The 26,286-nt window shown below is 33.3% G+C and overlaps 1 protein-coding gene across 1 annotated transcript in view; it reads right to left on the bottom strand.

The window, feature by feature from the left end:
* LOC110109852 (aspartate--tRNA ligase 2, cytoplasmic) overlaps positions 1-21,891 on the bottom strand; it is a 36,235-nt gene extending 14,344 nt beyond the window's left edge. The window contains exons 1-6 of the mRNA XM_020841058.2: positions 21,260-21,891; positions 8,482-8,592; positions 8,199-8,312; positions 7,632-7,922; positions 7,441-7,551; positions 7,230-7,283 (exon numbers count right to left, since the gene is read on the bottom strand). Coding sequence (XP_020696717.1) covers positions 7,230-7,283; positions 7,441-7,551; positions 7,632-7,922; positions 8,199-8,312; positions 8,482-8,592; positions 21,260-21,817 — 1,239 coding nt within the window. The 5' untranslated portion in view covers positions 21,818-21,891. The remainder of the gene's footprint in view (positions 1-7,229; positions 7,284-7,440; positions 7,552-7,631; positions 7,923-8,198; positions 8,313-8,481; positions 8,593-21,259) is intronic.
* Between the last annotated feature and the right edge of the window lie 4,395 nt (positions 21,892-26,286).

Below are 26,286 nucleotides of genomic sequence, written 5' to 3'. Positions count from 1 at the left end.
CCCATTAATTCTTGGTTTGCCATTTGCGGATGAGTTTATTTAGACATTTTTAAACCTAAGAAGGTTCCTATGACTTATGCCGTGGGAGAATGGAACTTATAGTTTTCTACTAGATCTAAAAACTATAATGTTAAAATTCTTATTTTTGATCCTTCGTTGGCCAAAAAACAAAAAACATTGAACGCTAAAAATTAAATTCCAGTTTCCCTCAATCTTGTGTCTATGCTAGTTCATTGTGTATCCTTCAAGCACTTCATAGGAGGTAATGACTACTACAAAAGGTGAATCACATTATAACAGCGTGAGGCCTATAACTTTTTTCTGGGTGATTTCCTCATTCTTATTTTTAAATTGTTTAGCGAATGGTTTATGCATGTGATTGAAACTGTGTTAATCGTGATATAAACCAAATTCATTTTCCTTGCAGGAATGACTCTTTGATAGTTGATAAAATTTTATGTCCATCAATTATTTTCTTATGGAATTTGTTAGGAACTAGGAAATTGATGCAGAAATCCAATTCCCAGCACTTCAAATGCAAAAAAAATCCTTTTAATTGATGAAATAGGAGAAAGAAAACAAGATACCGTGGATCCTCAATTGGAGAGGAGGATCCGGCTCTCTCAATCTCTAGCCAGCGGCTAGAGCCCAAATAAAATTCTAAGAACCCTCCAAACTTCAGCAAATACCAGATATCCTAACCGGTTTACAATCCTCCTTCAAACATAAAAAAACAGCAAAATACTAAAAACAGCCCTCATAATCCCCCTTTTAATTTTTGCATTAACTCATGGACCCCACCCCCCAAGGAGGGTGGACAGCTGTGGAGGCGGAATGCTTCCGCCTAGCATAGTAGAGAACCAGTCCATACCGGTCTAATAGAATTTTGGTATTCTAGCGATTATTAAATCATTGTTTAGAATCATAAAAGTTTAATAGCTGTTTTATTTTATGTTACATTACCACCCAATTTTTGCTAAAGATAAAAGCTTGTAAATTTTGGATTGTAATTTTGATATGATTTCATTGTGCATCTCAATATAGGTTACATTAATAAATCCTAGATCCTTACCAATTCTATCACAAATTGATGCCGGAGCCTATATTGTGTCAACATATCACTTAGAAGTTAGGCAAATTATTAGGGTTAGTTAACAAATCATAAAGATGATGTTCTAGATGTTTTATAAAGCCAAGTAAGAGAGTTATTAGCAAAGCAATGTCAACTAAATAAAATTAATGAGTGTCTTGACATGGTAGAAACTAATCAATTTCACCCACAAAAACTAGATAACGAATCAAGCTATGATGATAAAACCATTCACAATATCATTGGGAATTGAGAGACTCGCAATTAAAGAAACAACCAAGCCAGATGCCATAGTAAATATGACCATGAAAATCATGATAATCAAAAGTGACAATCAATGATATTGATAAGGACATACCCATGGAAGTTGAAGTTGATGGTGAAAATATATCATAAATGTTTCTAAAAAGATAATGGATATAACTTAAATAGCAAATAATGTCTGGAAACCAACATTTGAGGTTTGTGGACCTAAACTTAATGTACGAGTGAAAATGGGACACATGTACTATAAGAAAAATAGCGAAAACACATTTATCATTCAAAATAATAATTCAGTAGTTGCCTAATTGGAAATATAATAATAACAACATCAAGCCTTCATCCCACTATGTGGGGTCGGCTAAATGAATCTTTTTTCTCCATTGTATCCTGTCATGAGTCAAATTCTCATTTAAAATTAATAAAAAATATGTCATTTCAGCCACCTAATTGGAAATCCAAGCAAAATAGAGAATGGACATAAAATTTTAGAATCAATCAAAGACATGCTATAAAAAGAAATTTGACACAATTCACACAACAAAATTTCAATCACGCACATACATCAACCACTATATCCATTTAAAACAAGTGCAAGGATATCTACCATGTGCCTATGCAAGAAGTATCACCAAATATATTCAACATGTATGACAGCATCCGAAAAATATAAATCCAACTAGAACATGCACAAGAATAAAGAAAAACTATAATTTAATTTTAATGCTCAATGTTTATTAATTTTAGCATGCCTAAAGGGTCATTTCATACCCATACAGGTACCAAAATCCTCTCAAATTTAGTTCAAAACTATGAGTTCACATTCTCCAAGTACAAACAATAAGAACCGACTATAGGTTTCAAATTTTACAAACAAAAGCATTCACAAAATGCAAACCAAAAGGCAACAATGGTGTCGATAAGGGAATTGCAACAATCAATGCACAAAGGCTGTTCAGCACTATAGCAATCAGTATAAATTAGAGATGGGATGAAGATGTTGGTGGAAAACAAAGGTGTGAAATAGAATTTACAAGAAACAGTCAAAGCCATAACAAGAAAAGGTTCATCAAAACGGCACAAAAACTAAAAAGGTGTTTGATGATGAATTTTCATATCAAAAGCTAGCTTGCATGTAGAATATATAAAAGGTATACATCTTTAAGGACAAAAGATGCATGCTTATTCTGACCTATTAAAAAAAATTCCATTAACAAACCATGATCTAAGTACTATCGAAGTAAAAAATGATGAAAAAGTTATTATGATCAAAACAAGAAATTGAAGTTCCAACCTTGCATGCAAAACTTGACTTGTTGGAATAAGAAAATACAATTCAAAATGATGAATAACTATCTGGTGATCAAAATATTCATAATTTACATGTCAAAATTGGCATCTTACAAAGTACAAATACTATCTTAAGAACTAGACAAGATGACTCATTTCCTACTTCCATTGATATTAGTTTTAGATCTTATATGCATGCTACAAGAAATTTACATTGCAAATTTCATATGCATACACAATTTCAATCAAGAAAGCAAAATAAATCTAAAATTGGAATTTCATTTATGCATGTTTTGCCAAAAGCTACGAACCATTATTATATTAAAAATATTTCTCTCATTTGCAAATTTAGGTTAAATTATACAGAAAAGTTTATTAGGTAAAGTGACCCATCATGCATCCACCTGCAAAGCACAGATCATGCACATAGTCTAATGTAAAGAGACCCAAATCAGTTTAAGAACCAAAAATCAGGATTAGATTTGCTGTAGTAAATATCCATCAAAGTAGGAAAGTTGGGAACATGCGATACTTGGATGGTGATTGTTCAAAGCAAGTGATTGGAGACAACCAAATTTGAAACACTATAACTAGGAATCAAGGTCAAATAACTCTTTGCAACAATATAACTAACACGATCTCTTTGTTTTTAATCGAAAAGGCCTCTTAGTAAATGGATTAAAATATATCTACTAAGTATAAGTTTGATGATCTAAATATAATTGGAGGAATGCTAATATTTTTTTATGTTAAATACAAAATATAGAGGTGAGGTGGTGTCACAGAAGTTTGTGAAAATAAAGTTAGAAACGCTAAAAATACAAATGAAACAATTTCAAGCTGATGGTCAAACCAAATTGAGTACATCAACCTTGCTATGTAAGAAAATCAAGCATCAACAAAATAATTTTGTTTAAGATTGATTCATTTAATATTGTATGAAAAGTATTAATTAAGTAAAGAATGGCTTGGACACAGAATTAAATAAAATTTAATTATAAAACTACATTTGGTAAGAAATCAAATCTTTGCCAAATCATTTACTAAAATATGGAATGAACTGTCCGATCCACATTAATTTCAAACCGTAACATAGTCATTGCACTCAAATCAATTACATTAATTATATTCATTTATGAAACATACCATACAATCTTTACGATTTATTCTAAAATAAACAAATTGCACCGTACAATTATGATTGAAGAACATGATCATTTAGTAAATCAAAATCATACTAACCACGCATAAGGTCAAATGACTACAAACCACATGTACCAGACAAGAAATCACTTCCCACTTCATCCATCAACCAAATTGTCGATGTGGTCTACTACCCTATGCTATCATTTCTCACTTCTAATGTGCAACCAAACAAGCTTTTCTTACGCCTCGATCTTCCTCGAGGCTTACGCATCGCCTCGCTTAGCCAAAACGCCTCGATTCCCGATTTCGCCTTTTAAAACGTTGGTTAGAAAATATTATGATGACCTTACTTTATTAGATTTAAACAAGAATTTGACTTTTAATATAACACAATGGAGAAAAAGGATTCATGTAGCCAACCCCACGTAGTGGGATAAAAGCTTGATGTTGTTGTTGTTGTTGTAATCCATAATACCATTACACTAGCAAGGGTCTCTATAAATAGGCCTCAAAAATAAAAGAGATTAAATAAGATTATCATGCCCCTAGGGTTTACATAAGATTAGACTCTTAAGGGAAAAATTAGAAAATGCATAATTAAAACAAAAATTTAAGATAACGTAGGACGATCACGGCCGTCAATCTTCAGCTCCTCCTCGAATAGGCATGGACGGTTGGATGTCCGCATCATTCTCCTGGGGTGGAAAAGAACTCGACTCTCTCGAGTTCACATCTCGGGTGAGCAACCATGCTCTGATACCAAACTGATGTAGAAGAACAGCAAGATTTGATGTACCGGAGCTTTTGGTCAGCAAGTAACGCCTTTCCGGAGGACTAGACAGAAAGGATCTTGGCTGGAATTTTCTGGCCAGCAAGGGAAAAGTCAACTAGTAAGCATGACAGCGAGTATTCCTGCTGAAATTTGAAGATAGCAGAGAGAAATCTGCCTACAGGAATTTTGGAAAGCAAGGAGAAGCCACGAGAGATTCAGGACAACACTTACTCTCCATCTGGACATCAAAGGATTTGTTTTTGTATGCAGGACAGCAAGCTTGCAATGTGAAACCCTGCAGGAATTGGTGTTGGGAGGGATGAAATAAGGGCTTGGTCAACTAATTTAAGGTAAAGGAGATGGGAAAGTGGCCGGCAATAGGAAGGAGGGGAAAAAGGAATTTAATTCTAGTAAATTTGAATTTGAATAGGGAGGAAAACGGATTCAAAAGTCTGAAAATAATCTCAGCCTTAAGGGAAGGAAATAATTGGGCTTTGATTGATTGATTTGAGGATCATTAATGGGCCTAGGAATTAATGGGGAAGATTTGAATTGGGGAGAGAGGGTGTCTAGGTTCATTGAATGTGGGGAATTGAATTAAATCTGAATTTATTTCAGACTGAAATAAATTCAAGTGGTTTCCTAAGATGGAGTAGTTATTTAAGGAAAGAATTTGAAATTCAAAATGATTTGAATTTGAATTCAAAATCTTCCTAAATAAGTAACACTATTTTAGGAAAGTAGAAAAATTAGGGTGTGGGTAATTGAATCAAATTTGAATTTATTTCAGATTGGAATAGATTGAAGTGGTTTCCTAAGATGGAGTGAGTTATTTAGGGAATGAATTTGAAATTCAAAATGATTTGAATTTAAATTCAAAATCTTCCTAAATAAGTAACACTATTTTATGAAAGTAATAAAATTAGGGTGTGGGGAAGGGCAAGATTAGGTGGAAAGGCAGGCAGCTATGCTTGGTGGGAGCCGACGGTTTAAGATGGAGGGGATCGGTTTGGATTTTGGTTGGAGTAGGGGAAGAGGACGGCGGGTTTGTGTGGAGGAGGGGATGAAGCCGGCGGATTGGGGAGAAGATGGAGGTGGTGATTAGGAAAAATAAGAAGAAACAAAAACAAAGAAAAAAACCGTGAGCCCGAACGCTTCCTGCAGCTGACGGGGGATACGTTGCCCTTCGCCAAGATACTTCAAGCCACAAGCCCGACCCATCCTGCAACTGATGGAAACTACGATTCTCTCCCATTGGGATCTCACCAAAGTTCTCCCCAAAGAACAAGGAACTTTTATTTGGTCCGGTGAACGTACGCTACTCTAGGTTCGGCCGCCAATATTTTAGCGACACGTAGCATAAAGAAAAGTAGCTGACCCGACCCGCTATTTTTTGGGTTCTAGCGCGTGCGTTTTTTTAAATCCTTGACGAGCCATAAGACGATCATGCCCCTAGAGCTTACATAAGATTAGACCCTTAAGTAAGGGTAAAAATGAAAAATGCATAATTAAAATAAAAATTACAAATAAAAATTTAAAAAAACGTAGGACGATCACGACCGTCGATCTTCAGCTCCTCGGATAGGCATTGACGGTTGGATGTCCGCATCAAAAAGTGTTGCAACTTCAGTATTTTGAAATAGCAAATTATAGTTTGACATATTAAAAAATTACATGAAACCTAAATATAATAGATTTTAGTACTTCAGAACTATTATTATAAAAATTTGGAAGGTAACTTTTAAAAATGAAGTAAATTAGATGGAGAGGTTCTAAAGACTACTATGTAAAAATGTTAGAAGGCTATCCTAACGGGATCAAAGTGTTAGGAAACAAAAAACATTCCCTATTAATCAAGTAAGAGTATTGAAAAAGTGAAAATGTCAAGATAGACAATAGTAAAATTATAAAAGATAGATTAAAGAACGATATATTAAAGAGATGGAGTATCATTTATTGAAGATAAAATAACTAAAAAATGAATAGATAATTTAGATATATAAGCAAAGGGTAGAACATGAACTAATAAGCAGGGAAATTAAACTATATTAGGATAAACCTAATTTTTCTATTTTGCATTATAGTTGGGGATAACTTTCAAACACATGCATATTTTCCACTCCATTAAAAGTGGAAATTCAAAACAATATATGGTTCAAATAACAAAAACTGCAACAAACTTTTGAATAAATGGTTATCTTGACGATGCTAGACTGCTGTCTTTTGTAAGAAAGAATTTTTTATTTCATCAAAGAAATTGTAGAAGCTGCGCCTTTGGCACAAAACTGACAATCTCCAGCATTATCCTTCAACCCAAACAACATTTCCTCCAGTTCAAGTCACTCTAAATGTAGTTTCATGGGTCCAACTCATGGGAGTGATAGAAGGTTATTATTAAGACACATTTAGAGGCTTTTATGGCCTTGGGTAAGTCCAGATAAAAGGAATAAAAAAAAACCTGCCACCGGAAATAAATAAGAGTCATGCTATTGGTAACATACCAATGATGGTAGCCAACAAAGCCTGGTGGTTAAGAAATGGCAATAGACCAAAGTTTGGCATAGTCAACTAGGAAGGTTTGGGTTCAACTTTATTCGTAAAAAATAAATAATAAACAATAAAATATTGGATTTAGATGTAAAGAGAAATAATAATTATGAAAGGACGAACCTTTAGCATTTTGACACCCTCCTCAAATGTAAGTCGTAAGGTCTTCCGCAAATACTACCATAGCAATACATTGAAATTTATTAGAATGTTACAGCTTAAATATGTTAAACAGAAACATAAATAGAGTGGATAAAATATATATAATGGTCAAAATTATGTTATACTAGGGGAGAGAAGCTTACTATCACATATGAAACCAGATTCTTTTTACCTTCAATGGCTTAAAGGGAAATTGTCTGTTAATTGCATCAAGTAGCTTCTTGCATTTATCATTCAAGTAATCAAACATTGTTACAAACAATCTGTCCACAATATCTAAAACCTGTATGTAATAAAACAAATACCTAGATTAGAAAAAGCTCCGCTACTAGGATTAGAACATGCAAAATTATCTCTCCTCACCTCAAAATAATGCTCTTTAATCTCCATTTCAACATCAAGACCAACAAATTCGCACAAATGCCTATGAGTATATGAATCTTCTGCCCTAAAAACTGGACCGACTTCAAATACACGCCCAAAACCAGCACAAATAACCATTTGCTTGTAAAGCTGTGGTGATTGAGCCAAGCAAGCAGGTTGACCTTTATAGTCTAGCTTGAAAACAGATGCACCTCCTTCACTTGCACCAGCTATTAACTTAGGTGTGTGAATTCCAACAAAATCCTCAGATCGCAAAAAATCTCGGAAAATCTGTGGCAAATGCCTCGAATGGTTAGATAGTAGATATTAACGTTTAGATTTTCATAGCATAGCTGGTAGAAGAAAAAATTCGGTAAGTGTGAAATTTTTACATGCAAAATAAGCTATACCAATATCCTAAAAAATAACTGAAAATGGATGGAAGGCATAAAGAAAATTTGCAAAATTGAAGGTGATTAAAATATAAGCAATCTCATACAGTTAACAAGCTGAAACTAGTCAGTAGACATTGACAGAAATAAGCGTGATAAGGAAATGATGCCTTACATCTTCCACGGAACATTGAAGACGAAAAATTGCTTGGTTTGCAGGAGTACGTAAATCAAGAACTCTATTATTCAATCGTGTATCTTGGTTAACACGAACAAGTTTTTCCCCAGTCTGTGACATACCAAGTAGATCACAGTTAATCATGATACAATAAATTGGCAAAGGTTAGAAAAATTGAGGATAGAATTCATAAATTGATAGGTGTTACTTTCATGTCATCAAGGGTGAGAATTAGCTTCTTTACTATGATATAACTGAGATTTTACAAATTATAATTCACCTTTTCAGCCTCTTTGATTTCTTCCTCACTTCGAGCTGCATCCTCAATATTTATAGGAAGGTTCGGAACAGCTCTGTTAATACAGTACAGCTTTCTGACTTGAATCTCCACCTAAGAAAACACAATGAATGGGAGTACATTCCAGTAGCATTAGTATTGAGGGAAGGCATTCAGCAGTGCATAAGCCAATCTTAATAATGTCCATATTTTTAAGCACACCAACAGTATGTAATAAACAACCAGAGCAAATGGCAAACCAAAATAGCAGAACAGTAAACACGAAGCAGAAATTGCTTGAATAAAAAGGATGTGCAAAAATACAATGAACTAAGTTACAATTATAACATGATTAGCGATGCAATTAGCCAATGCAAAAGGAAATTCTACATATAAAGATTATATTGCTTAACACAAAGCAGCATGTATGTCTTCATTCAATCTCAATCAATACTCCAAACTGCTTATCCGTTACACACTGCTGGATCCCCAGAAATTAAGTTCATTCGGAAAAGCTCATTCAAGAGAAGGTTGCTTTTATAAACTTAAAACTCAAAAGAAAAAACAGTTATCTGCAAACTGAATAATTTATTAGAATAAATATAGTGACCCTGGTCAACTTAGATTTATCATAAATGAAAGAAGATTTTTCGAAGTCCACAATTAGAAACAAATCCGATTTTGTAAAGGCACATAGTCACTTGAATATTGAAGTTATTTAAGTCATGAAACCAAGCATACATTGTACATATTACCTCAAAAAGGCAATTGAAAACAGGTGACCTCTACATAAATTATGCAGCATGCATGATCCATTGTTGAAAATGACGACAAGAAAGGCGTGTACAGCTATATAGAAGAGAAAGACTACTGTTTTTTCTTATTTCAATGAGAGAGAAAAAGTAAAATAAATATAGGCAAGCATGGAGAACCAAGGAGGGACTGGCAAAGAGTCAAGGAAGAGTAGAAAGTAAAAAATATTGGGGTAGTAAATGGACAATATCATCCTCTTAATGAAAATAACAAGCAAAATAGGAAATAAATAAAGAGGGCTGGGCGGCAATTCACAGCTATTCAAGAGGAGAATTTTCAGGAAAAACGCCCACCAATGTTGCTAAAAATGCTAAGTTTTATTATATAGAAATCTTGGACCTGATTTCCGAAATTGATTGAAGACTGTATGCATAGATTTTCCTTGTTGTACAGCCCTTAATTACTCCGATATTAGCATCATCCAGCAATCCTTCGAAACAAGGAAGAGGCAGTGGTCTGCTGCCTGAAATTCCACATTTCCCCTCATGCTAGGAGTAAATATTAACCACTTAGGAAATGAGGATGTCAAATTGAATTTGAATTAAGGCTTTGGTGAGTATATTTGCCCTCTGATATTTTATTGGGGTGCAGATTACTTTTGATAATTTCTTGTTCAATTTGCTCCTTTATGAAGTGTCTATCAATCTTGATAGGTTTAGTCCTATCAGGAAGGACAAGGTCTTTAGAAATAATGCTTGAAATTTAGATTTCACACTTCATTGATTCTTTAAAGTGAATTTTTAGGTATTCAAGAAACCTTTTGAGCCATGTCTCTTCACAAATTCTATAAGCCATGGCCCTAAATTCAGTTTCAGTGCTACTACTAACAATTATCATTTACTCTTACTTCAAGTGATTAGACATCCACATGCAAATTAGTAGAGCCAGAAGTGGATATAAGATCAATTATAGATTCAGCTTAGTTAGCATCATACTTCGATACTCCTATATGTTCCTTTCTTAAAGAATAGACATCTCCCTAATAAAGTTTTAAGATACATTAGTATCATATAGATTGCATCTAGATGTTCTTCAATGGGAGCATTCACAAATAAACTAACAACACTGATAGAAAAACATGTCGGGTGGAGTATGTGAATGGTAGATGAGTTTTCTAAGTAGGCGTTGACACTTCTCTTTGTCCATCTGAGTATCACCATTGGAGCCAATTTTACTAATAGGATTCATAGGGGTACTAGCAAGCTTTCATCCCATCATGCCTATTTGTTTTCAAAAGTCTAGAGTATACTTTTGTTGAGAAACAAGTTTAGTTCTTTTTGATCTTGTGATATCCATGTAAAGAAAATATTTTAAGGCTCAAAAGTCTATAATTTCAAATTTTATTGTTAGGATTCTTTTTTAGTTTGCTAATTTCCTCTTTATTATTACCAGTTAAAATAACATTATCAACATAAACTATAAAGAACGTGATTTTACATGTGGATAACTCTTTGACAAATAGAGTGTGATTAGTCTTCCCTTGAGAGCACCCACACTATCTAATCTTAGCAGTGAATTAGTTGAATAAGTTTCTTGGTGATTAGTTGAGACCATACAAGTATTTCTTAAGTTTGCAGACTTGATCTTTATTGTCAGTGGTCTCAAATCTAGGAGATATAGTCATAAATACTTCTTCAAGGTCCCCTTTAGGAAAGGGCTATTGACATCTAATTGGTGTATAGACCATCAAAGATTAGCAGTAAGAAAGAGAATGACCCGGAATGAGTTGACCTTAGCAATTGGTGCAAAAATTTCTTTATAGTTAAACCAGTAAATTTAGTTAAACCATTTTGTAATCAGTCTAATCTTATATCCTTCAATGCTCCCATCAACCATGTCTTTTTGTATTCAAAAATCACTCACACCAACAAGTTTCTTTTCTTTTTGTAAGATTAAGAGTTTTCATATGTCATTCATTTCAAGTGCTCATCTTTTTCATGGACAATAGTTCTCCATTCAAGTATTTTTAATATTTAATGAATATTGTTGGATGTTCATACTTTATATTAGAAAGATTAATTATAAAAGGATGAAAATAACAACAACACCAAGCCTTTATCCTACTACGTGGAGTCAGCTACATAAATCCTTTTTCTCCATTATGTCATGTTAAGGGTCAAATTCTCATTTAAATATAATAAAGAACTATCATTTCTAATATTTTCTAACCAAGTCTTTTTAGGTCTACCTCTATCTTTCTTAACATAAGTCAAATCTAATAAATCTACTCTCATAATTGAGTCAACGAAAGGTCTCTGTTTTATGTGACCAAACCATCCAGACAATTTTCTCTAATCTTATCTTCCACCGGAGCTATGATGGATTTGCCGACTTGATTGGAAGGGAATTAGAAAGTTTCCTAATCAAAAGGAATTTATTTAAGAAGGTTTTTAATCAAAGGGAAATTATTTAGGAAAATTTTAATAACAATTAGGAGGGAATTATTTAGGGTAAAAATCTAATTTGAATTCTAATTTGGGGGATTAATTAGGAGATTTTACTAATTAAAAATGGCATATTTAGGGTCTGATTTGGAGGGGATTAATTAGGAGATTTTTCCTAATTGGAGAGGGCAGATTTGGAGGCTGATTTGGGTTGAAAGGGAATTGGGGGAGGGTTATTTTGAACTTTATTGTTTGCTATAAGTAGTAGGGTTTACGTTATGTCTTATATATAGAATTTGATTTGAGACTGTTATAGTTTTCTTTTTGTGAGGGATCCTAATGGCGTCTAGGGTTTGGTCGAGAAGGACCTCCTCTCAAAAGAGGATCATTATACCTTGCTTTGTTTGTATTTGGTTTTCTATCAGTAAAAATCTATTTTTGTGATGAATCTCTTGGAGTTTGTTGCTGTTTTTGATACCAAGGCACATCAAATTGGTATTAGAGTACCTTTTTGGGACCTATGACACTAAAGAATGTGGAGGCATTGGAAAGGAAGATGGAGCAAATCAAATCCGATGTGGAGAAGAAGTTCTCAACAATGGAAGGAAGGTCTACATGTATGGTAAACTAATTGGGAAGGGTGGAGGAGATGTTAAGGAAACTCATGGAGATGTAAAACAAAACTCCATTGGTGGTTCCAATTGCTAAACCAAACCAATATTTGACCGGAATTCCCTTGGCCGAATCTAAGGTAAAGGAGATCGAGAAGAGTTTGATGAGGGAGTATCGGGAGGTGAAACTTTGGGGAAAGAAGAGGAGATGTCACCTTTGGAGCCACTTCCAAGGAGGGGAAAGGGTGAAGGAGTGAGATTTTTTGGTAGAGCTGCAGAGTTAGAAGGAGAAGAAGATAAAGAGAAGACAGAAGCACCAAACATAGTTCAGTCACTCCTACAATAGTATCGAGAGGCGTTCCAACCAGTTTAGGGGTTGCATCTTCCACAGGAACACGAGCATGCTATTATTTTAAAGGAGTCTTACATATCAGTGTTCATCCATACCGTTCTCCCCAACTCCAAGATGAGATCGAGAGATTGATCAGGGAGATGTTGGAACCATGGATCATTCGATTCAGTGATAGTCCATTTTTCAGTCCAGTGTTATTAGTCTAATGCTTCAACAGCAGTTTTCTTCGTTCCACCTTGAGTAAAAGATAGCACTTTGGGAGGGGAGTATTGGACTAGCCGATTTGATTGAGAGGGAATTAAGAAGTTTTCTAATCAAAAAGAAGCTATTTATGAAGGTTCTTAATCAAAGGGGAATTATTTAGGGAAATTTTTATTACAATTAAAAGGAAATTATTTTGGGCAAGAGATCTAATTTGAATTCTGATTTGGTGGGGATTAATTAGGAGATACTTTCTAATTAAAAAGGGCAGAATTGGGGGTTGATTCCGGGCTAATTTGGGGCTGATTTGAGAGGGAATTGGGGGAAGGCTGTTTTGAAATTTGTTGTTTATTGTTTGCTATAAGTAGTAGGATTTATGTTATGTTTTGTATATAGAATTTGATTTGAGAGCATTATAGTTTTCTTTTTGTGAGGGATTCTAGTGGCGCCTAGGATTTGGGAGAGAATGTCCTCACGAAAGAGGACCATTATATCTTGCTTTGTTCGTATTTGATTTTCTATCAATAAAAAACTATTTTTTGTTGAATCTCTTGGAGTTTGTTGTTGTTTTTTATACCTAGGTGCATCAAGCTACTCCAACCTTTTCACATATATGCTCGTTTCGTATACTGTCTCTAAGAGAAAAACCACTCATCCATCTGAGCATCCTCATCTCTATAGCACTTAACTTAATATTATGCTTCTCTTTTGATGGCCAACATTCTGCACCATAAAGCATTACAGGTCTCACCACCATCTTATAGAATTTTCCCTTAAGTTTGAGGTGGACTTTTCTATAACACAAGCCCGATGCATTCCTTCACTTCAACCATCCAACTTGAATATAGGCATTATTAAGTCATTTCTTTTCTAAAACTATCTATAGCACTTCTCTTGGAAGTTATTATATGATTTCTCTAAATCAATAAATACCATATATCGATCCTCCTTATTCTCTATATAATTCTTCATCAAATATCAAACTTCTCAATAAATGTATAGCTTCCATATTAGACCTCCCGGCATGAATCCAAATTAATTTTGAGAAACATTAGTATCACGTTCCAACCTATGCTTCATAACTCTCTCCCATAGTTTTAAATTATGAGACATTAACTTAATTTCTCTATAATTCGCACAATCTTGTACATCATCTTTATTCTTAAAAATAAGAATCAATACACTCATTCTTCACTCATCTGACATCTTTAGAGTTTTCAAAATAATATTAAAAAGGGAAATTTACATACATACCACTTTATAACATCCTATTTACATATCTAACACCCAAAATTTTAATATTACATGCATACCACCCTAAATTATTTTAATATCAAATATATCACTTATATTTATTTCCTACCCCTCATATATTTCATTTCTACTATTCCTATTTGATATAAAAATGAACTATGGGTGGTATATATGTAATATTAAAATTTAAGGTGTTAAATATATAAATAGAATAATATTAGGTGGTATGTACGTAAATCTCCCTATTAAAAAATTAGTAAGTCAAGAAATTCTCTCATCTCCTAAGCATTTCCACATCTCTATTGGAATATCATTAGATCCAACAGCTTTTCAAAACTTCATTTTCTTTAAAGCCTCTCTAACTCTGGTTTTGCTAATATGACGATAAAAATTAAAAATTTTATTTTCATGTAGGGTGCTAAGATTACTAAAGTTAATCATATTCTCATAATCTTTATTGAAATGTTTAACAAAATATCTCATCCGCATTTATTGAATATTCTCTTCTAATAAAAGCATTTTTTTTTAATCTTCATCTTTATTGTACTTCATTTGAATTAAATTCTTACTACTATCTTTTTATTTGGCTAAATTATACATATATATTTCGTCTTCTTAGCATCTAATATATTTTATAAATCATTAAAAGTTAAAATATTTGTATCGCATATTGCTTTCTTAGACTCATTACAGACCTCTTTATATATTTCCCAATTATTAAAATTTTTATATCTAAACTATTGTTTGTAACAAAACATCTTATTTTTAATCTTTTCTTGCACATTTTGATTCCACGATCAACTATTTTTATTATTAGGAATTTTTTCCTTTGATACTCCAAGCACATACTTTACAACATTCTTAATATCACTAACTATTTTTTTCCTACATAACATCAACTTCCTCATGTACATATAAAATCTTAAGATCTAGTATCTTAGTCTCAAAAATATTTTTTAATATTCTTTAAATGGTCTTATTTAATCCTAGAACAATATTTTACTTTATTTTTTTATATTTTATCCTTTTATATTATGTCCTTTCATCTTAAAGTCCAAAACTAATAAGCAATGTTGAGTACATAAATTTCACTCAAAAATAACTTTACAATCTTTACAATCTAAACGATGTATTTTTCTTATAAGTAAATAATCAATCTGAGTTTTACTATATCTATTCTTATGAGTGATGAGATGCTCGTCTCTTTTTTTAGATCAGGTATTATTAATTACAAATGTATTATCAATTACAAAATAATAGCAAAATCTAATATGATTTTACCACCTTCATTAGTCGCTCTAAACTCATAGCCACCATGAATGTTTTTAAATTCTTTTTGTGAGGGATCCTGGTGGCGTCTAGGGTTTGGTCGAGAAGGACGTCCTCTCAAAAGAGGATCATTGTACCTTGCTTTGTTGTATTTGGTTTTCTATCAATAAAAATCTATTTTTGTGATGAATCTCTTAGAGTTTGTTGCTGTTTTTGATACCAAGGCACAGCAAATTGGTATCAAAGTACCTTTTTTGGACCTATAGCAGTAAAGAATGTGGAGGCATTGGAAAGGAAGATGGAGCAAATCAAATCCGATGTGGAGAAGAAGTTCTCAACAATGGAAGGAAGGACTACATGTATGGTAAACTAATTGGGAAGGGTGGAGGAGATGTTAAGGAAACTCATAGAGATGTAATACAAAACTCCATTGGCAGTTCCGATTGCTAAACCTAATCAAGATTTGACCGGGATTCCCTTGGTCGAATCTAAGGTAAAGGAGATCGAGAAGAGTTTGATGAGGGAGTATCGGGAGGTGAAATTTTGGGGAAAGAAGAGGAGATGTCACCTTTGGAGCCACTTCCAAGGAGGGCAAAAGGGTGAAGGAGTGAGATTTTTTGGTGGAGCCGCAGAGTTTAGAAGTAGAGAAGATAGGGAGAAGATAGAAGCACCAGGCATAGTTTTTTTTTTGTGAGAGATTCTAGTGACCATTACATCTTGCTTTGTTCGTATTTGATTTTCTATCAATAAAAATCTATTTTTTGTTGAATCTTTTGGTGTTTGTTATTGTTTTTTATACCAAGGTGCATCAAGCTACTCCAATCTTTTCACATATATGCTCGTTTCGTATACTATCTCTAAGAGAAAAAATACTCATCCATTTGAGCATCCTCATATCTGTAGCACTTAACTTAATATTATGCTTCTCTTTTAATGGCCAACATTCTGCACCATAAAGCATTACAGGTCTCACCACCATCTTATAGAATTTTCCCTTAAGTTTGAAGGGGACTTTTCTATAACACAAGCCCAATGCATTTCTTCACTTCAACCATCCAACTTGAATATAGGCATTATTAAGTCATTTCTTTTCTAAAACTCTCCATAGCACTTCTCTTGGAATTTATTATATGATTTCTCTAAATCAATAAATACCATATATAACTCCTCCTTATTCTCTATATAATTCTCCATCAAATATCAAACTTCTCAATAAATGTATAGCTTCCATAGCAGACCTACCGGCATGAATCCAAATTAATTTTGAGAAACATTAGTATCACGTTCCAACCTATGCTTCATAACTCTCTCCCATAGTTTTAAAGTATGACACATTAACTTAATTTCTCTATAATTCGCACAATCTTGTACATCACATTTATTCTTAAAAATGAGAATCAATACACTCATTCTTCAATCATCTGACATCTTTAGAGTTTTCAAAATAATATTAAAAAATTAGTAAGTCAAGAAATTCTCTCATCTCCTAAGCATTTACACATCTCTATTGGAATATCATTAGATCCAACAGTTTTTCCACACTTCATTTTCTTTAAAGCCTGTCTAACTTTGGTTTTGCTAATATGACGATAAAAATTAAAATCATTATTTTCATGTAGGGTGCTAAGATTACTAAAGTTAATCATATTCTCATAATCTTTATTGAAATGTTTAGCAAAATATCTCATCCGCCTTTATTGAATATCATCTTCTAATAAAAGCACTTTTTTTTTTAATCTTCATCTTTATTGTACTTCATTTAAATTAAATTCTTACTACTATCTTTTTATTTGACTAAATTATACATATATATTTTGTCTTCTTAGTATCTAATATATTTTATAAATCATTAAAAGTTAAAATATTTGTATCACATATTACTTTCTTAGACTCATTACGGACCTCTTTATATCTTTCTCAATTATCAGAATTTTTACATCTAAACTATTGTTTATAACAAAACATCTTATTTTTAATCTTCTCTTGCACATTTTGATTCCACTATCAACTATTTTTATTATTAGAAAATTTTTCATTTGATACTCTAAGCACATACTTTACAACATTCTTAATATCACTAACTATTTTTTTCCTACATAACATTAACTTCCTCATGCACATACAAAATCATAAGATCTAGAATCTTAGTCTCAAAATTATTTTTTAATATTCTTTAAATGGTCTTATTTAATCCTAGAACAATATTTTACTTTATTTTTTATATTTTATCCTTTTATATTATGTCCTTTCATCTTAAAGTCCAAAACTGATAAGCGATGTTGAGTACATAAATTTTCACTCAAAATAACTTTACAATCTAAATGATGTATTTTTCTTATAAGTAAATAATCAATCTGAGTTTTACTATATCTATTCTTATGAGTGATGAGATGCTCATCTCTTTTTTTAAATAAGGTATTATTAATTACAAAGGTATTATCAATTACAAAATAATAGCAAAATCTAATATGATTTTACCACCTTCATTAGTCGCTCAAAACTCATAGCCACCATGAATGTTTTTAAAATCATGTATCTCTCTACCAACATATCCATTTAAAACTCCTCCAATAAAAAGTCTTTTCTTCAAAGTGTATCTTTTATATTAATTTTTCTATGTCATTCCAAAATTTTAATTTTGAACATCTATCCATACCTTATTGATGAGCATAAGCAGTTATAATATTAATAATCTTAACATCAACAACAATCTTTAAAGCTATAACTTTATCTCCAATTATATTAATTTTAATAATATTATCCTTCAAACTCTTATCTATAATCACACTTGTAGAATTTCTAAAATGACTCCTATAAGAATACCATAGTTTAAATCCTAAACTATCAATCTCCTTAGCTTTCTATCCAAACCATTTAATATCCTGACTACTAAATATTTATCTTCTTACGAATCATAATATCTATTAATTCTATTAATTTATCTATAAGTGAACCTATATTCCAAATTCATATCCTAATTTTATTTTTACAGACTAGCTTCTTTGACCATATCCATGCATGATGTGGGAACCCTTGCTTATTTAAAGTTGCACTTGCATGCTAGTGCAACGACCCTTGCACATTTCTCGTGTATTACAGCACGTCGCTTTCAGAGAACACCCTAGTATTAACACAATATATTAAAAGATTCATGTCATAATTATTTGACAAATTTTATGTTGGTTGTCGACTATCAAATGCAACCCTCCACTTTTCTCATCCAGGACATAGGACTTGGCAATGACAGTGTTTTTAAAATAATGAAACTAAGAAAAAAAATTATCATAAGAGATGTACTCACTGATCAGGTATTTTGTATAAGATATTGTAGTCCTTGTACTTTTCCTATGGGAAATTGAGATTTTAAGATAAGAATTATTGTTACCATGTATAGGATAATTGTGGCTTGGGTAAAGCATATGGTTTTCCTTAAGATAATGATTTGATCTTTCTTGGCTATTAAACTTTTTAATGTATGGAATTGACAATTCATTTATATTTTGCTCATGTATGTGATTCTGATAGTTGTCAGTGTAACCAGAGGAAAGAAAGTTGGGAAGATCGGGGAGAAATGTAAGCTTAGATCATTATGGTAGATAGTTTCACAAAACACACTCACAGAGAATGTTGAAATTCCCCCAATTTACAACCACATATTTTTTAGTCGTTGTTCATGTGTTAATTTAAGTAGTTAGATTTGTTTGGAATCAGTAAAGCATCTTTGCAGTATTCCAGTTTCCTCTTGATTTAATAGGGATGATCTTGGTTTCTTATGATCATTATTAGACAAATATCACCATGATATGTTTTTCCATTCTTCCAATTAGCTGACTTCATGTAAAGTTTCCAACAAGTTTCCTTTGTATGTTGAGACTTGCAGCAATGGTCGCACAAGCCTTTTTTCCTTGGAGCATTATATGTGAGCACCAATCCGTCAGAGTAAGTTGGAGCTCCTTGGTTCCCAATTATGATCTTTTTCTGACTTTCTTCTCTCCAAATTTGGAGAATACTTCTTGTATAGATGGAAGTGGTTTCATCTGAAATATCCTATCGTAGACTGCATCAAAAATTCTATTTAGTCTGAGTAGGAATTTGAAAACCCTATCTTTCTCAATATTTTTTTGATATTTTGTTGCATCCCCTGGATGCTCCAAGTCCAATTCTTCAAAAACATCAAGTTTTTGATAATAATTAGTGAGAGTATTGTATTATTGGGTAATCGATAGCTCACTTCGATATAGATCATGGAGGCAACTTTTGATTTCAAGTAACTTTCCATTATTTTCATTTTCAAAATACATTTCTTTCATGATATCCCATATTTCCTTGGTTGCCCAATAGAATAGAAAATTTTGACTACTTTCATTGGTCATGGTGTTTATAACCTAGTACATAATCATATTGTTTGTTCGAACTTTAGATCTTTCTTTTAAGGAGGAATGATAGCATTAGTGATGAGATCATCTTTGTCTCTACTGCTAATGAACATCATAATTGATTGGGGACATTGAAGATAGTTTTGCCCGTTCAACTCGTGTCTTATAATTGATAGATTTTAGAAGCTTTTTTGACCACCGAGGTTGCCATGATGGAATGATTCCCAACTAGAGATGTCATCTGATGAAAAGCTCCTACCGAAATTCATTACGTGTTTGACTAGCACATAGATGGGAGACGAAGGACTAGAGAACTAAGAGGACAAGAAAGATTGACATTGATACCATCACTATATAGATATGAGTAAGACACAATTATTATACAATATGTATAATCAAGCATGGAGACCTAAGTGGGGCGACCAATAGCATAGGAAGAAAGACTAGTAAGTACAAAATATTAGGGTAGCAAATGCATAATATCATCCTCCTCGCAATAACAAGAAAAATTGGGAAAGACATAAAAATGGGCTGGGCAGTAATACAACTGTCTTCGGGAGAGAAAAATGAAGGAAAAGCTGCCTCCCTAGTTGCCAAAAATGCTAGGTTTCAAGTATTGTAACTTTAGACTTGATTTATAGAACTAGTTGGTAAATGCATTAAGCAGAATTTTCTTGTTTTACAACCCTTAATTCCTCCCATATTAGTATCATCCAACAATCCTTCCAAATCATAAAGGGGCAGTAGTCTGCTGCCCAAAATTCTACATCCATATAACACACTCAACACCCCACGATTAGTAACTCAAAAACCTACCCAAAGTAAAGGAAATAAAAAGCCAATGAAGTGATTTAGCATAAAAGCCCTCTTTTCTCCCGATTTATACATCTCAAAACTTGCACATCATATCTTTGACTATAAGGTGACAATTCGATTTCTTTTCACACTATTTCTCATTGGAAAGGTAAATAGTTCTCAGCCACTTTCAAAGACTTCACCATAAAATGAAGGCGGATTTACATAAATATCACAAAATTATTATGTGTTTCCACATCTAACACCTAAATTTTTATATTTAGATATATACTACTTTATTGTTTAAATCATATCAAAGCATATATATGAAAAAAATGTATTTTACTTTAAAAAAAATTAATATTTGTGATATTTTTTTAGGTGATGTAGAGATTTGAGTATTACATAAGTATAAAGATTTAGGTGTTACGAATGTAAAAGATAAAAATTTGTGGTATGTATTTAAATCCCCCAAAAATGAAAAAAAAAAATTGCATAATCAGATTCATTCGGGGAAACCTAGGGGAGGCCACAAAAACTACAGCAAAACCACTTAGCGTAACAAATGCAATTTTCTACAAAATCGCAGTAAAACCATTGCAGTCCAAGAAAATAAATTTGGAAAAAAATAAACAACAGAAAATAGCACTAGTAATCAGAATTGGCCAAATTGCCTCACGAAAATTTGCTTCGCAAATGAAATTGGAGAATATGAGCCCAAGGTACCTGCTGAGTCGTGCCCTTGATAGGCTCCGTAGGAATTGTAACCACACCCTCGACATCCATGATCGACTCCCTACTTAGGGAAGTAGCGTACTTCACCATCTGCGTGCTCACCAACTCATCGGTCGTCAGCACGCACTGGACCGTAGCAGTGAACTGCCTCACCACCAAGAAAGCCATCTTCTTCCCCACGCCACGAATCGTCTGGGCAACTCCACGAATCAGGACCGTCCCATTGGCAAGCTTCGAATCCAACAAACCGACTTCAGTCCAAATCCGACCGCTAATGGCCTTCGACTGCAGCTCCTCCATCGGCACGTCGCCATAGTTTCCAGCCAGAGGATCGGCCTCCGTCTCCTTGGAAGCAGCGGCAGCCGCCGCCGCCGAGGCTTCCTCTTGCTTCCGACGGAGCTTCTCCGCCTTCATAGCCTCCTTCTTGGCCTGCTTCTTGCTCGCGCCCTTAGATTCCGAAGACTCCGCAGAGCCCTCTCCGGCGGGCTTATCCTCCACCGTTGCGGGGCTTTTCGCTGCCGGCGGGGGATTCTCGGCTACCGATGCCATCTCGGTTGGTTCTCCTAAACAGCGTGAGACGGACAGAACGACTATTCGAAAAACCAAGGTGCAAAAATACGGTGGCAGGTTTCACCTTTTATTTGGATGTTTGGTTAGTAAAGAAGGGAACCCGTTTAAAAGAAGGGGGCATAAAAAGAATAATGTAAAAAAATTATAGTGTAAAATAAATATTTTTAAAGTTATTTGAATGGGTGTAAATTATAGGTAAATATTTTTATTTTATTTTATTTGAAGTAAATGAATACAATGTAAAGCCTTAAGATGATGGTCGGTGGTGGTGGCTGGTTCGCGGGTGATGGTGGTGGTCGGCGGCACATGGTAGCAACAAGCGATAGTGATAGTTTGCCAATGACAAAGGATGGTTATGGGTGGCTATAATGGTGGCTGGCGGCAAGTGGTGGCAGCCGACCATAGTGATAGTCTGCTAATGACGAAGGATGGTTGTGGGTGGCTAGCAGCGGCTAGCAATGGGTGGCTGCGATGGGAGCTGGCAACGGGTGACAGTGGTGATGGTAAGTGGCTGTGGTCGACAGGTGGCGATGGTAGGTGACGATGGTGGTGGGTGGCGGTTGGCGAGTGGGTAAAAAGCACTTAGTAAATAGAGTAACTACTGAAAATTTTTGCCACAATGTAGAACATAATTTGTAGATGGCATAAACAGAAATGTCCATGCTCATAAGGCTTCTCTTGCAACATTCAAAGGTCCTAGATGAGTTTTTTTATTTCTTTTGACTTAATTTTTCTATTTTAGGGCTTTTTGAATTAAAAATAAAATAATTATTTCACACTTTCTAAGCACGGGTAAATATATAAAATGAGACAATAATATCAAATTTTTATCCCACTACGTGGGATCGGTTACATGAACCATTTTTCTCTATTATTGTCTTTAATAATCAAATTCTCATTTAAATTTAATAAGAAAATGTCATTTTTAATACTTTCTAACTAAATTTTTTAGCTCTATCTCTATAATTTTTGACATATGTCAAATCTAATACTTCCACTCTCATAAGTAGGTCATCGGGTCTCTGATATTTTATATAACCAAATCATTTAAGATGACTCTCTATTTTGAGCTACTCCAATCTAATCTTTTTATGTAAATATGCAACTCGCATTTTATATGAAAAAAAAAATAAAAATTAGAATTGATTCAGTTTTGACTTTTGACTCGTATTTTTTAATTTTAGAGTAAATATATGTATATGCAATCGCTTTGCTAAGAGTTCATTTCAATTGTGTGCTTTTATCCTCTGAGTTGAAAGCTTTCTTGTCCTTCCTACGCCTTTTCCTGCTTTGAATTGGTGCATAGGATTCCGATCTTTTTCTCTTCTGTCCTTATTTTTCTAATGGCTTTGTTGCTTCATTCTTTGTCCAGTAATCTCGACCCTCAATTTCTATATGGGAAAAAGAGTTTTTTTATCACATCCAAGTTCTACAAGATGGTGCATCTTGTTAAAATGTGATATGTTGAATTATTATAAAAACTTATTATGTCCTCACAAGAGGAGTATTCATTATCAAGTAATATAAACAATAAGAATAATTAAAGAAAAAAAAAACAAATGTTTTATTTCATTAATGAAGTTCAGATAAGAGAACAACCAGGAAGCTAAACAACAACTAATTGGAAAAGAAATGGAAGAAATAATTAATTGTATAACAAAATTATCCAAATTTAAAAGGAAAAATAAATAAATCCACTACATAAACTTGACAATAGATAATAAATTATTGATGTTGAAAAATATGCTCTTATGATGATAGTATGTCAAACATCTCGATAGGAATTGCTTTTAGAGAGATTTATTACAAATAAGTTTGATAAATCAAATTCAGCAAGTAATTACTATTTATTTAAATATAAATGATAGGGTATTGGGACATGCAACATTAAAAATAAAAAGGCACATGTGATAGTTGTGTAATAAGTGGCATCAAATATCACAGCCTGATATAACCCGTTTTGTCAAAGTCATGACAACAGGCTTAATAACTCTCAAGACCTATTTGGAAGAATTTTTCTTATTTAATTTTCTTCAATATACAGAACACAGAGCATTTCTAATTCGTCAAATATAAGCAACAACAAAACATCAATATTAATTTATTTTACTTGATTGTACTCCTAAAGGAACATTATAAATCATTAGGATTCAACTTTCTTTTTAAACAAAACATAGACATGGTCATGATTGACAAAAGAATATATATACTAAACATATCAAGATCTGGAACTCAACCTAGATCAATAATCTCCATCAACAAAATATACTTAGCGGGGCTTTACCCTCTTCTGATATGCATATATATATATATATATATATATATATATAATATATATAGAATGAGCAAAATGCTTGTTTAGTAGATTGTTCTGACATACTACTACATAGTTCAATATACTTATATAATATAACCTTTAATATGAATCTACAATGCATGAATAATAAATCATATTTAATGTGAACTATTTTAATATTTATATTGAACAATGTATTAATAGTTATTGTTGTGTCATTCACAATGATAGAAAAATAGAGAGTTTAACATCCTAGCTTGGTATGAAAATCTAACACACACAGATAAGAGAGATGGGTGCAATAGTCATAAGAGACACCACATTTTTTATATGAAAAATCTTGAAAAGGGAACAAAAATCTTACGGCATCACCTAGTTAAATAATTCCAAGTGTTTATTATTAATTACAAATGATGTCCTTCCTCATTGGAAGGGGTTGGTATAATGTATCAAATATACATCGTATAGAACACATTACATGGTTGGAGTTGGAAGAATCCAATGGCATGAGAGCTATTCTTAAGAGATCTTTGGTATGTTTGTTTGGTTAGTAGGACTGTAGTCAGGCGATAATGGTCAAAGGACTGTAGTTGGCAGGTGATAGAGGTTCGAGGATCATAGTCAAGAGATGGAGATCGAAGATAATATTCGGGTGATGGTAGTTGGTAGGATCATAGTCTGGCGACTAAGGTCAGAGGGACCGTAGTCGCAATGGCCTTCTTTGTCAAATGTGTTAATGTCATTCATCAGCCTAATTTTCACATATATAAAGTCTCCTACTTAAAATTCCACAACCCGTCATTTAGCATCAAAATACTTTTTTTATCTGCCATATATAGCTTTTAATTGATCTTTGAAAAAATAAATATTTTCAGTAGCATCATCAACCAAAGCTAATCCCATTATATTCCTTTCATCCACCTTTGTTCAAGATAGAGGGAGTCTAAGGATAATAGTTGGCCAGAGATGGAGGTTGAAAGAATCATAGTCAAGCGATGGTGGTCTATAGACTATAGTCTGGTGACATATGTCATAAGAACCACCTCTATAGTAGAGCGACAGAGGTTAGAGGGATTGTAGTCAGGCGAGAAAGGTTAGAGGAATCGTAGTTGGGCAAAGGAGGTTAGAGGGACAATAGTTGAGTGATGGTGGTTCGAGGATCATAGTCAGATGACAAAGTTTGGAGGGACCATAATCAGGTGACAAAGATCATAAGGATCATTGTCGAGTGACTAACATCAAAAGAATCATGGTTAGGTGATAGTGGTATACTAATCATAGTCAGTTGATAGAGGTCGGGAGGATTGTGTTGCGACTCGAGCTCACGAGTTTTATATTTTTGATGTTAAACAAACATCTTTATATCTCATAGTATTTTTTATTCTATATTTGCTTGTGTGTATACTAACATTTAAAGAACACCATGTAACATTAAACAATGAATCAGAGCTCAAGATTGGGTTGAATAAGGTTATGTTGTAAGGGATTTATAATATTCATTGGTGTAATTTTGTATTTATTTAATCAAGTCCTGTAACGATCTATGCTTACTTGGCGACCATGCACACACACACTGAGGGGTGTGAGATCTAGTAAAAACCAAAAGTTCAAGCTTTGAACTAATTATACTGGTCAATTTTGATCGTCCAGGACGATCAACTCAGTGAACTAATCATACTAGACAATTTTGGATTGTCTAGGACAATCCATTATAATTTTGGAAAACAGCCGCCAATGATAATTTAGGCAAGGATTTAAGATTCAATTTTTGTTTTAATCATCCCAGATGATCTAGATCATCCTGGACGATCAATACAAATCATGCATAAATTGATCATGTGATTAAGGGACTAATTATTGTTAATTTTTCTAAACATATCATCTTGGATGATCTATATATCATCTTGGATGATATTTGACAACATATTTAATTTTCCTAAATCGTCCAAGACGAAATACCATAATTTTTCTTCTAATCATCTAGGATCCACAATACCATCCTGGACGATCAGTACAAATTTGATCTTATCGCTCAGAGGATCGTCCAAGTGATCATCCGGGACTATCAGGTTAAATTCTGCACATCGTCCTGGATGATCCCACAATCGTACTGGATGATAGTTGGCGCTGGAATTGAGTTTTTAGGGATTTA

This window comes from Dendrobium catenatum, unplaced genomic scaffold (assembly GCF_001605985.2).
Source record: "Dendrobium catenatum unplaced genomic scaffold, ASM160598v2 fragScaff_scaffold_315, whole genome shotgun sequence".
In the NCBI taxonomy this organism is placed as follows: Eukaryota; Viridiplantae; Streptophyta; class Magnoliopsida; order Asparagales; family Orchidaceae; genus Dendrobium; species Dendrobium catenatum.
This window is presented reverse-complemented; position numbering and strand designations above follow the sequence as displayed.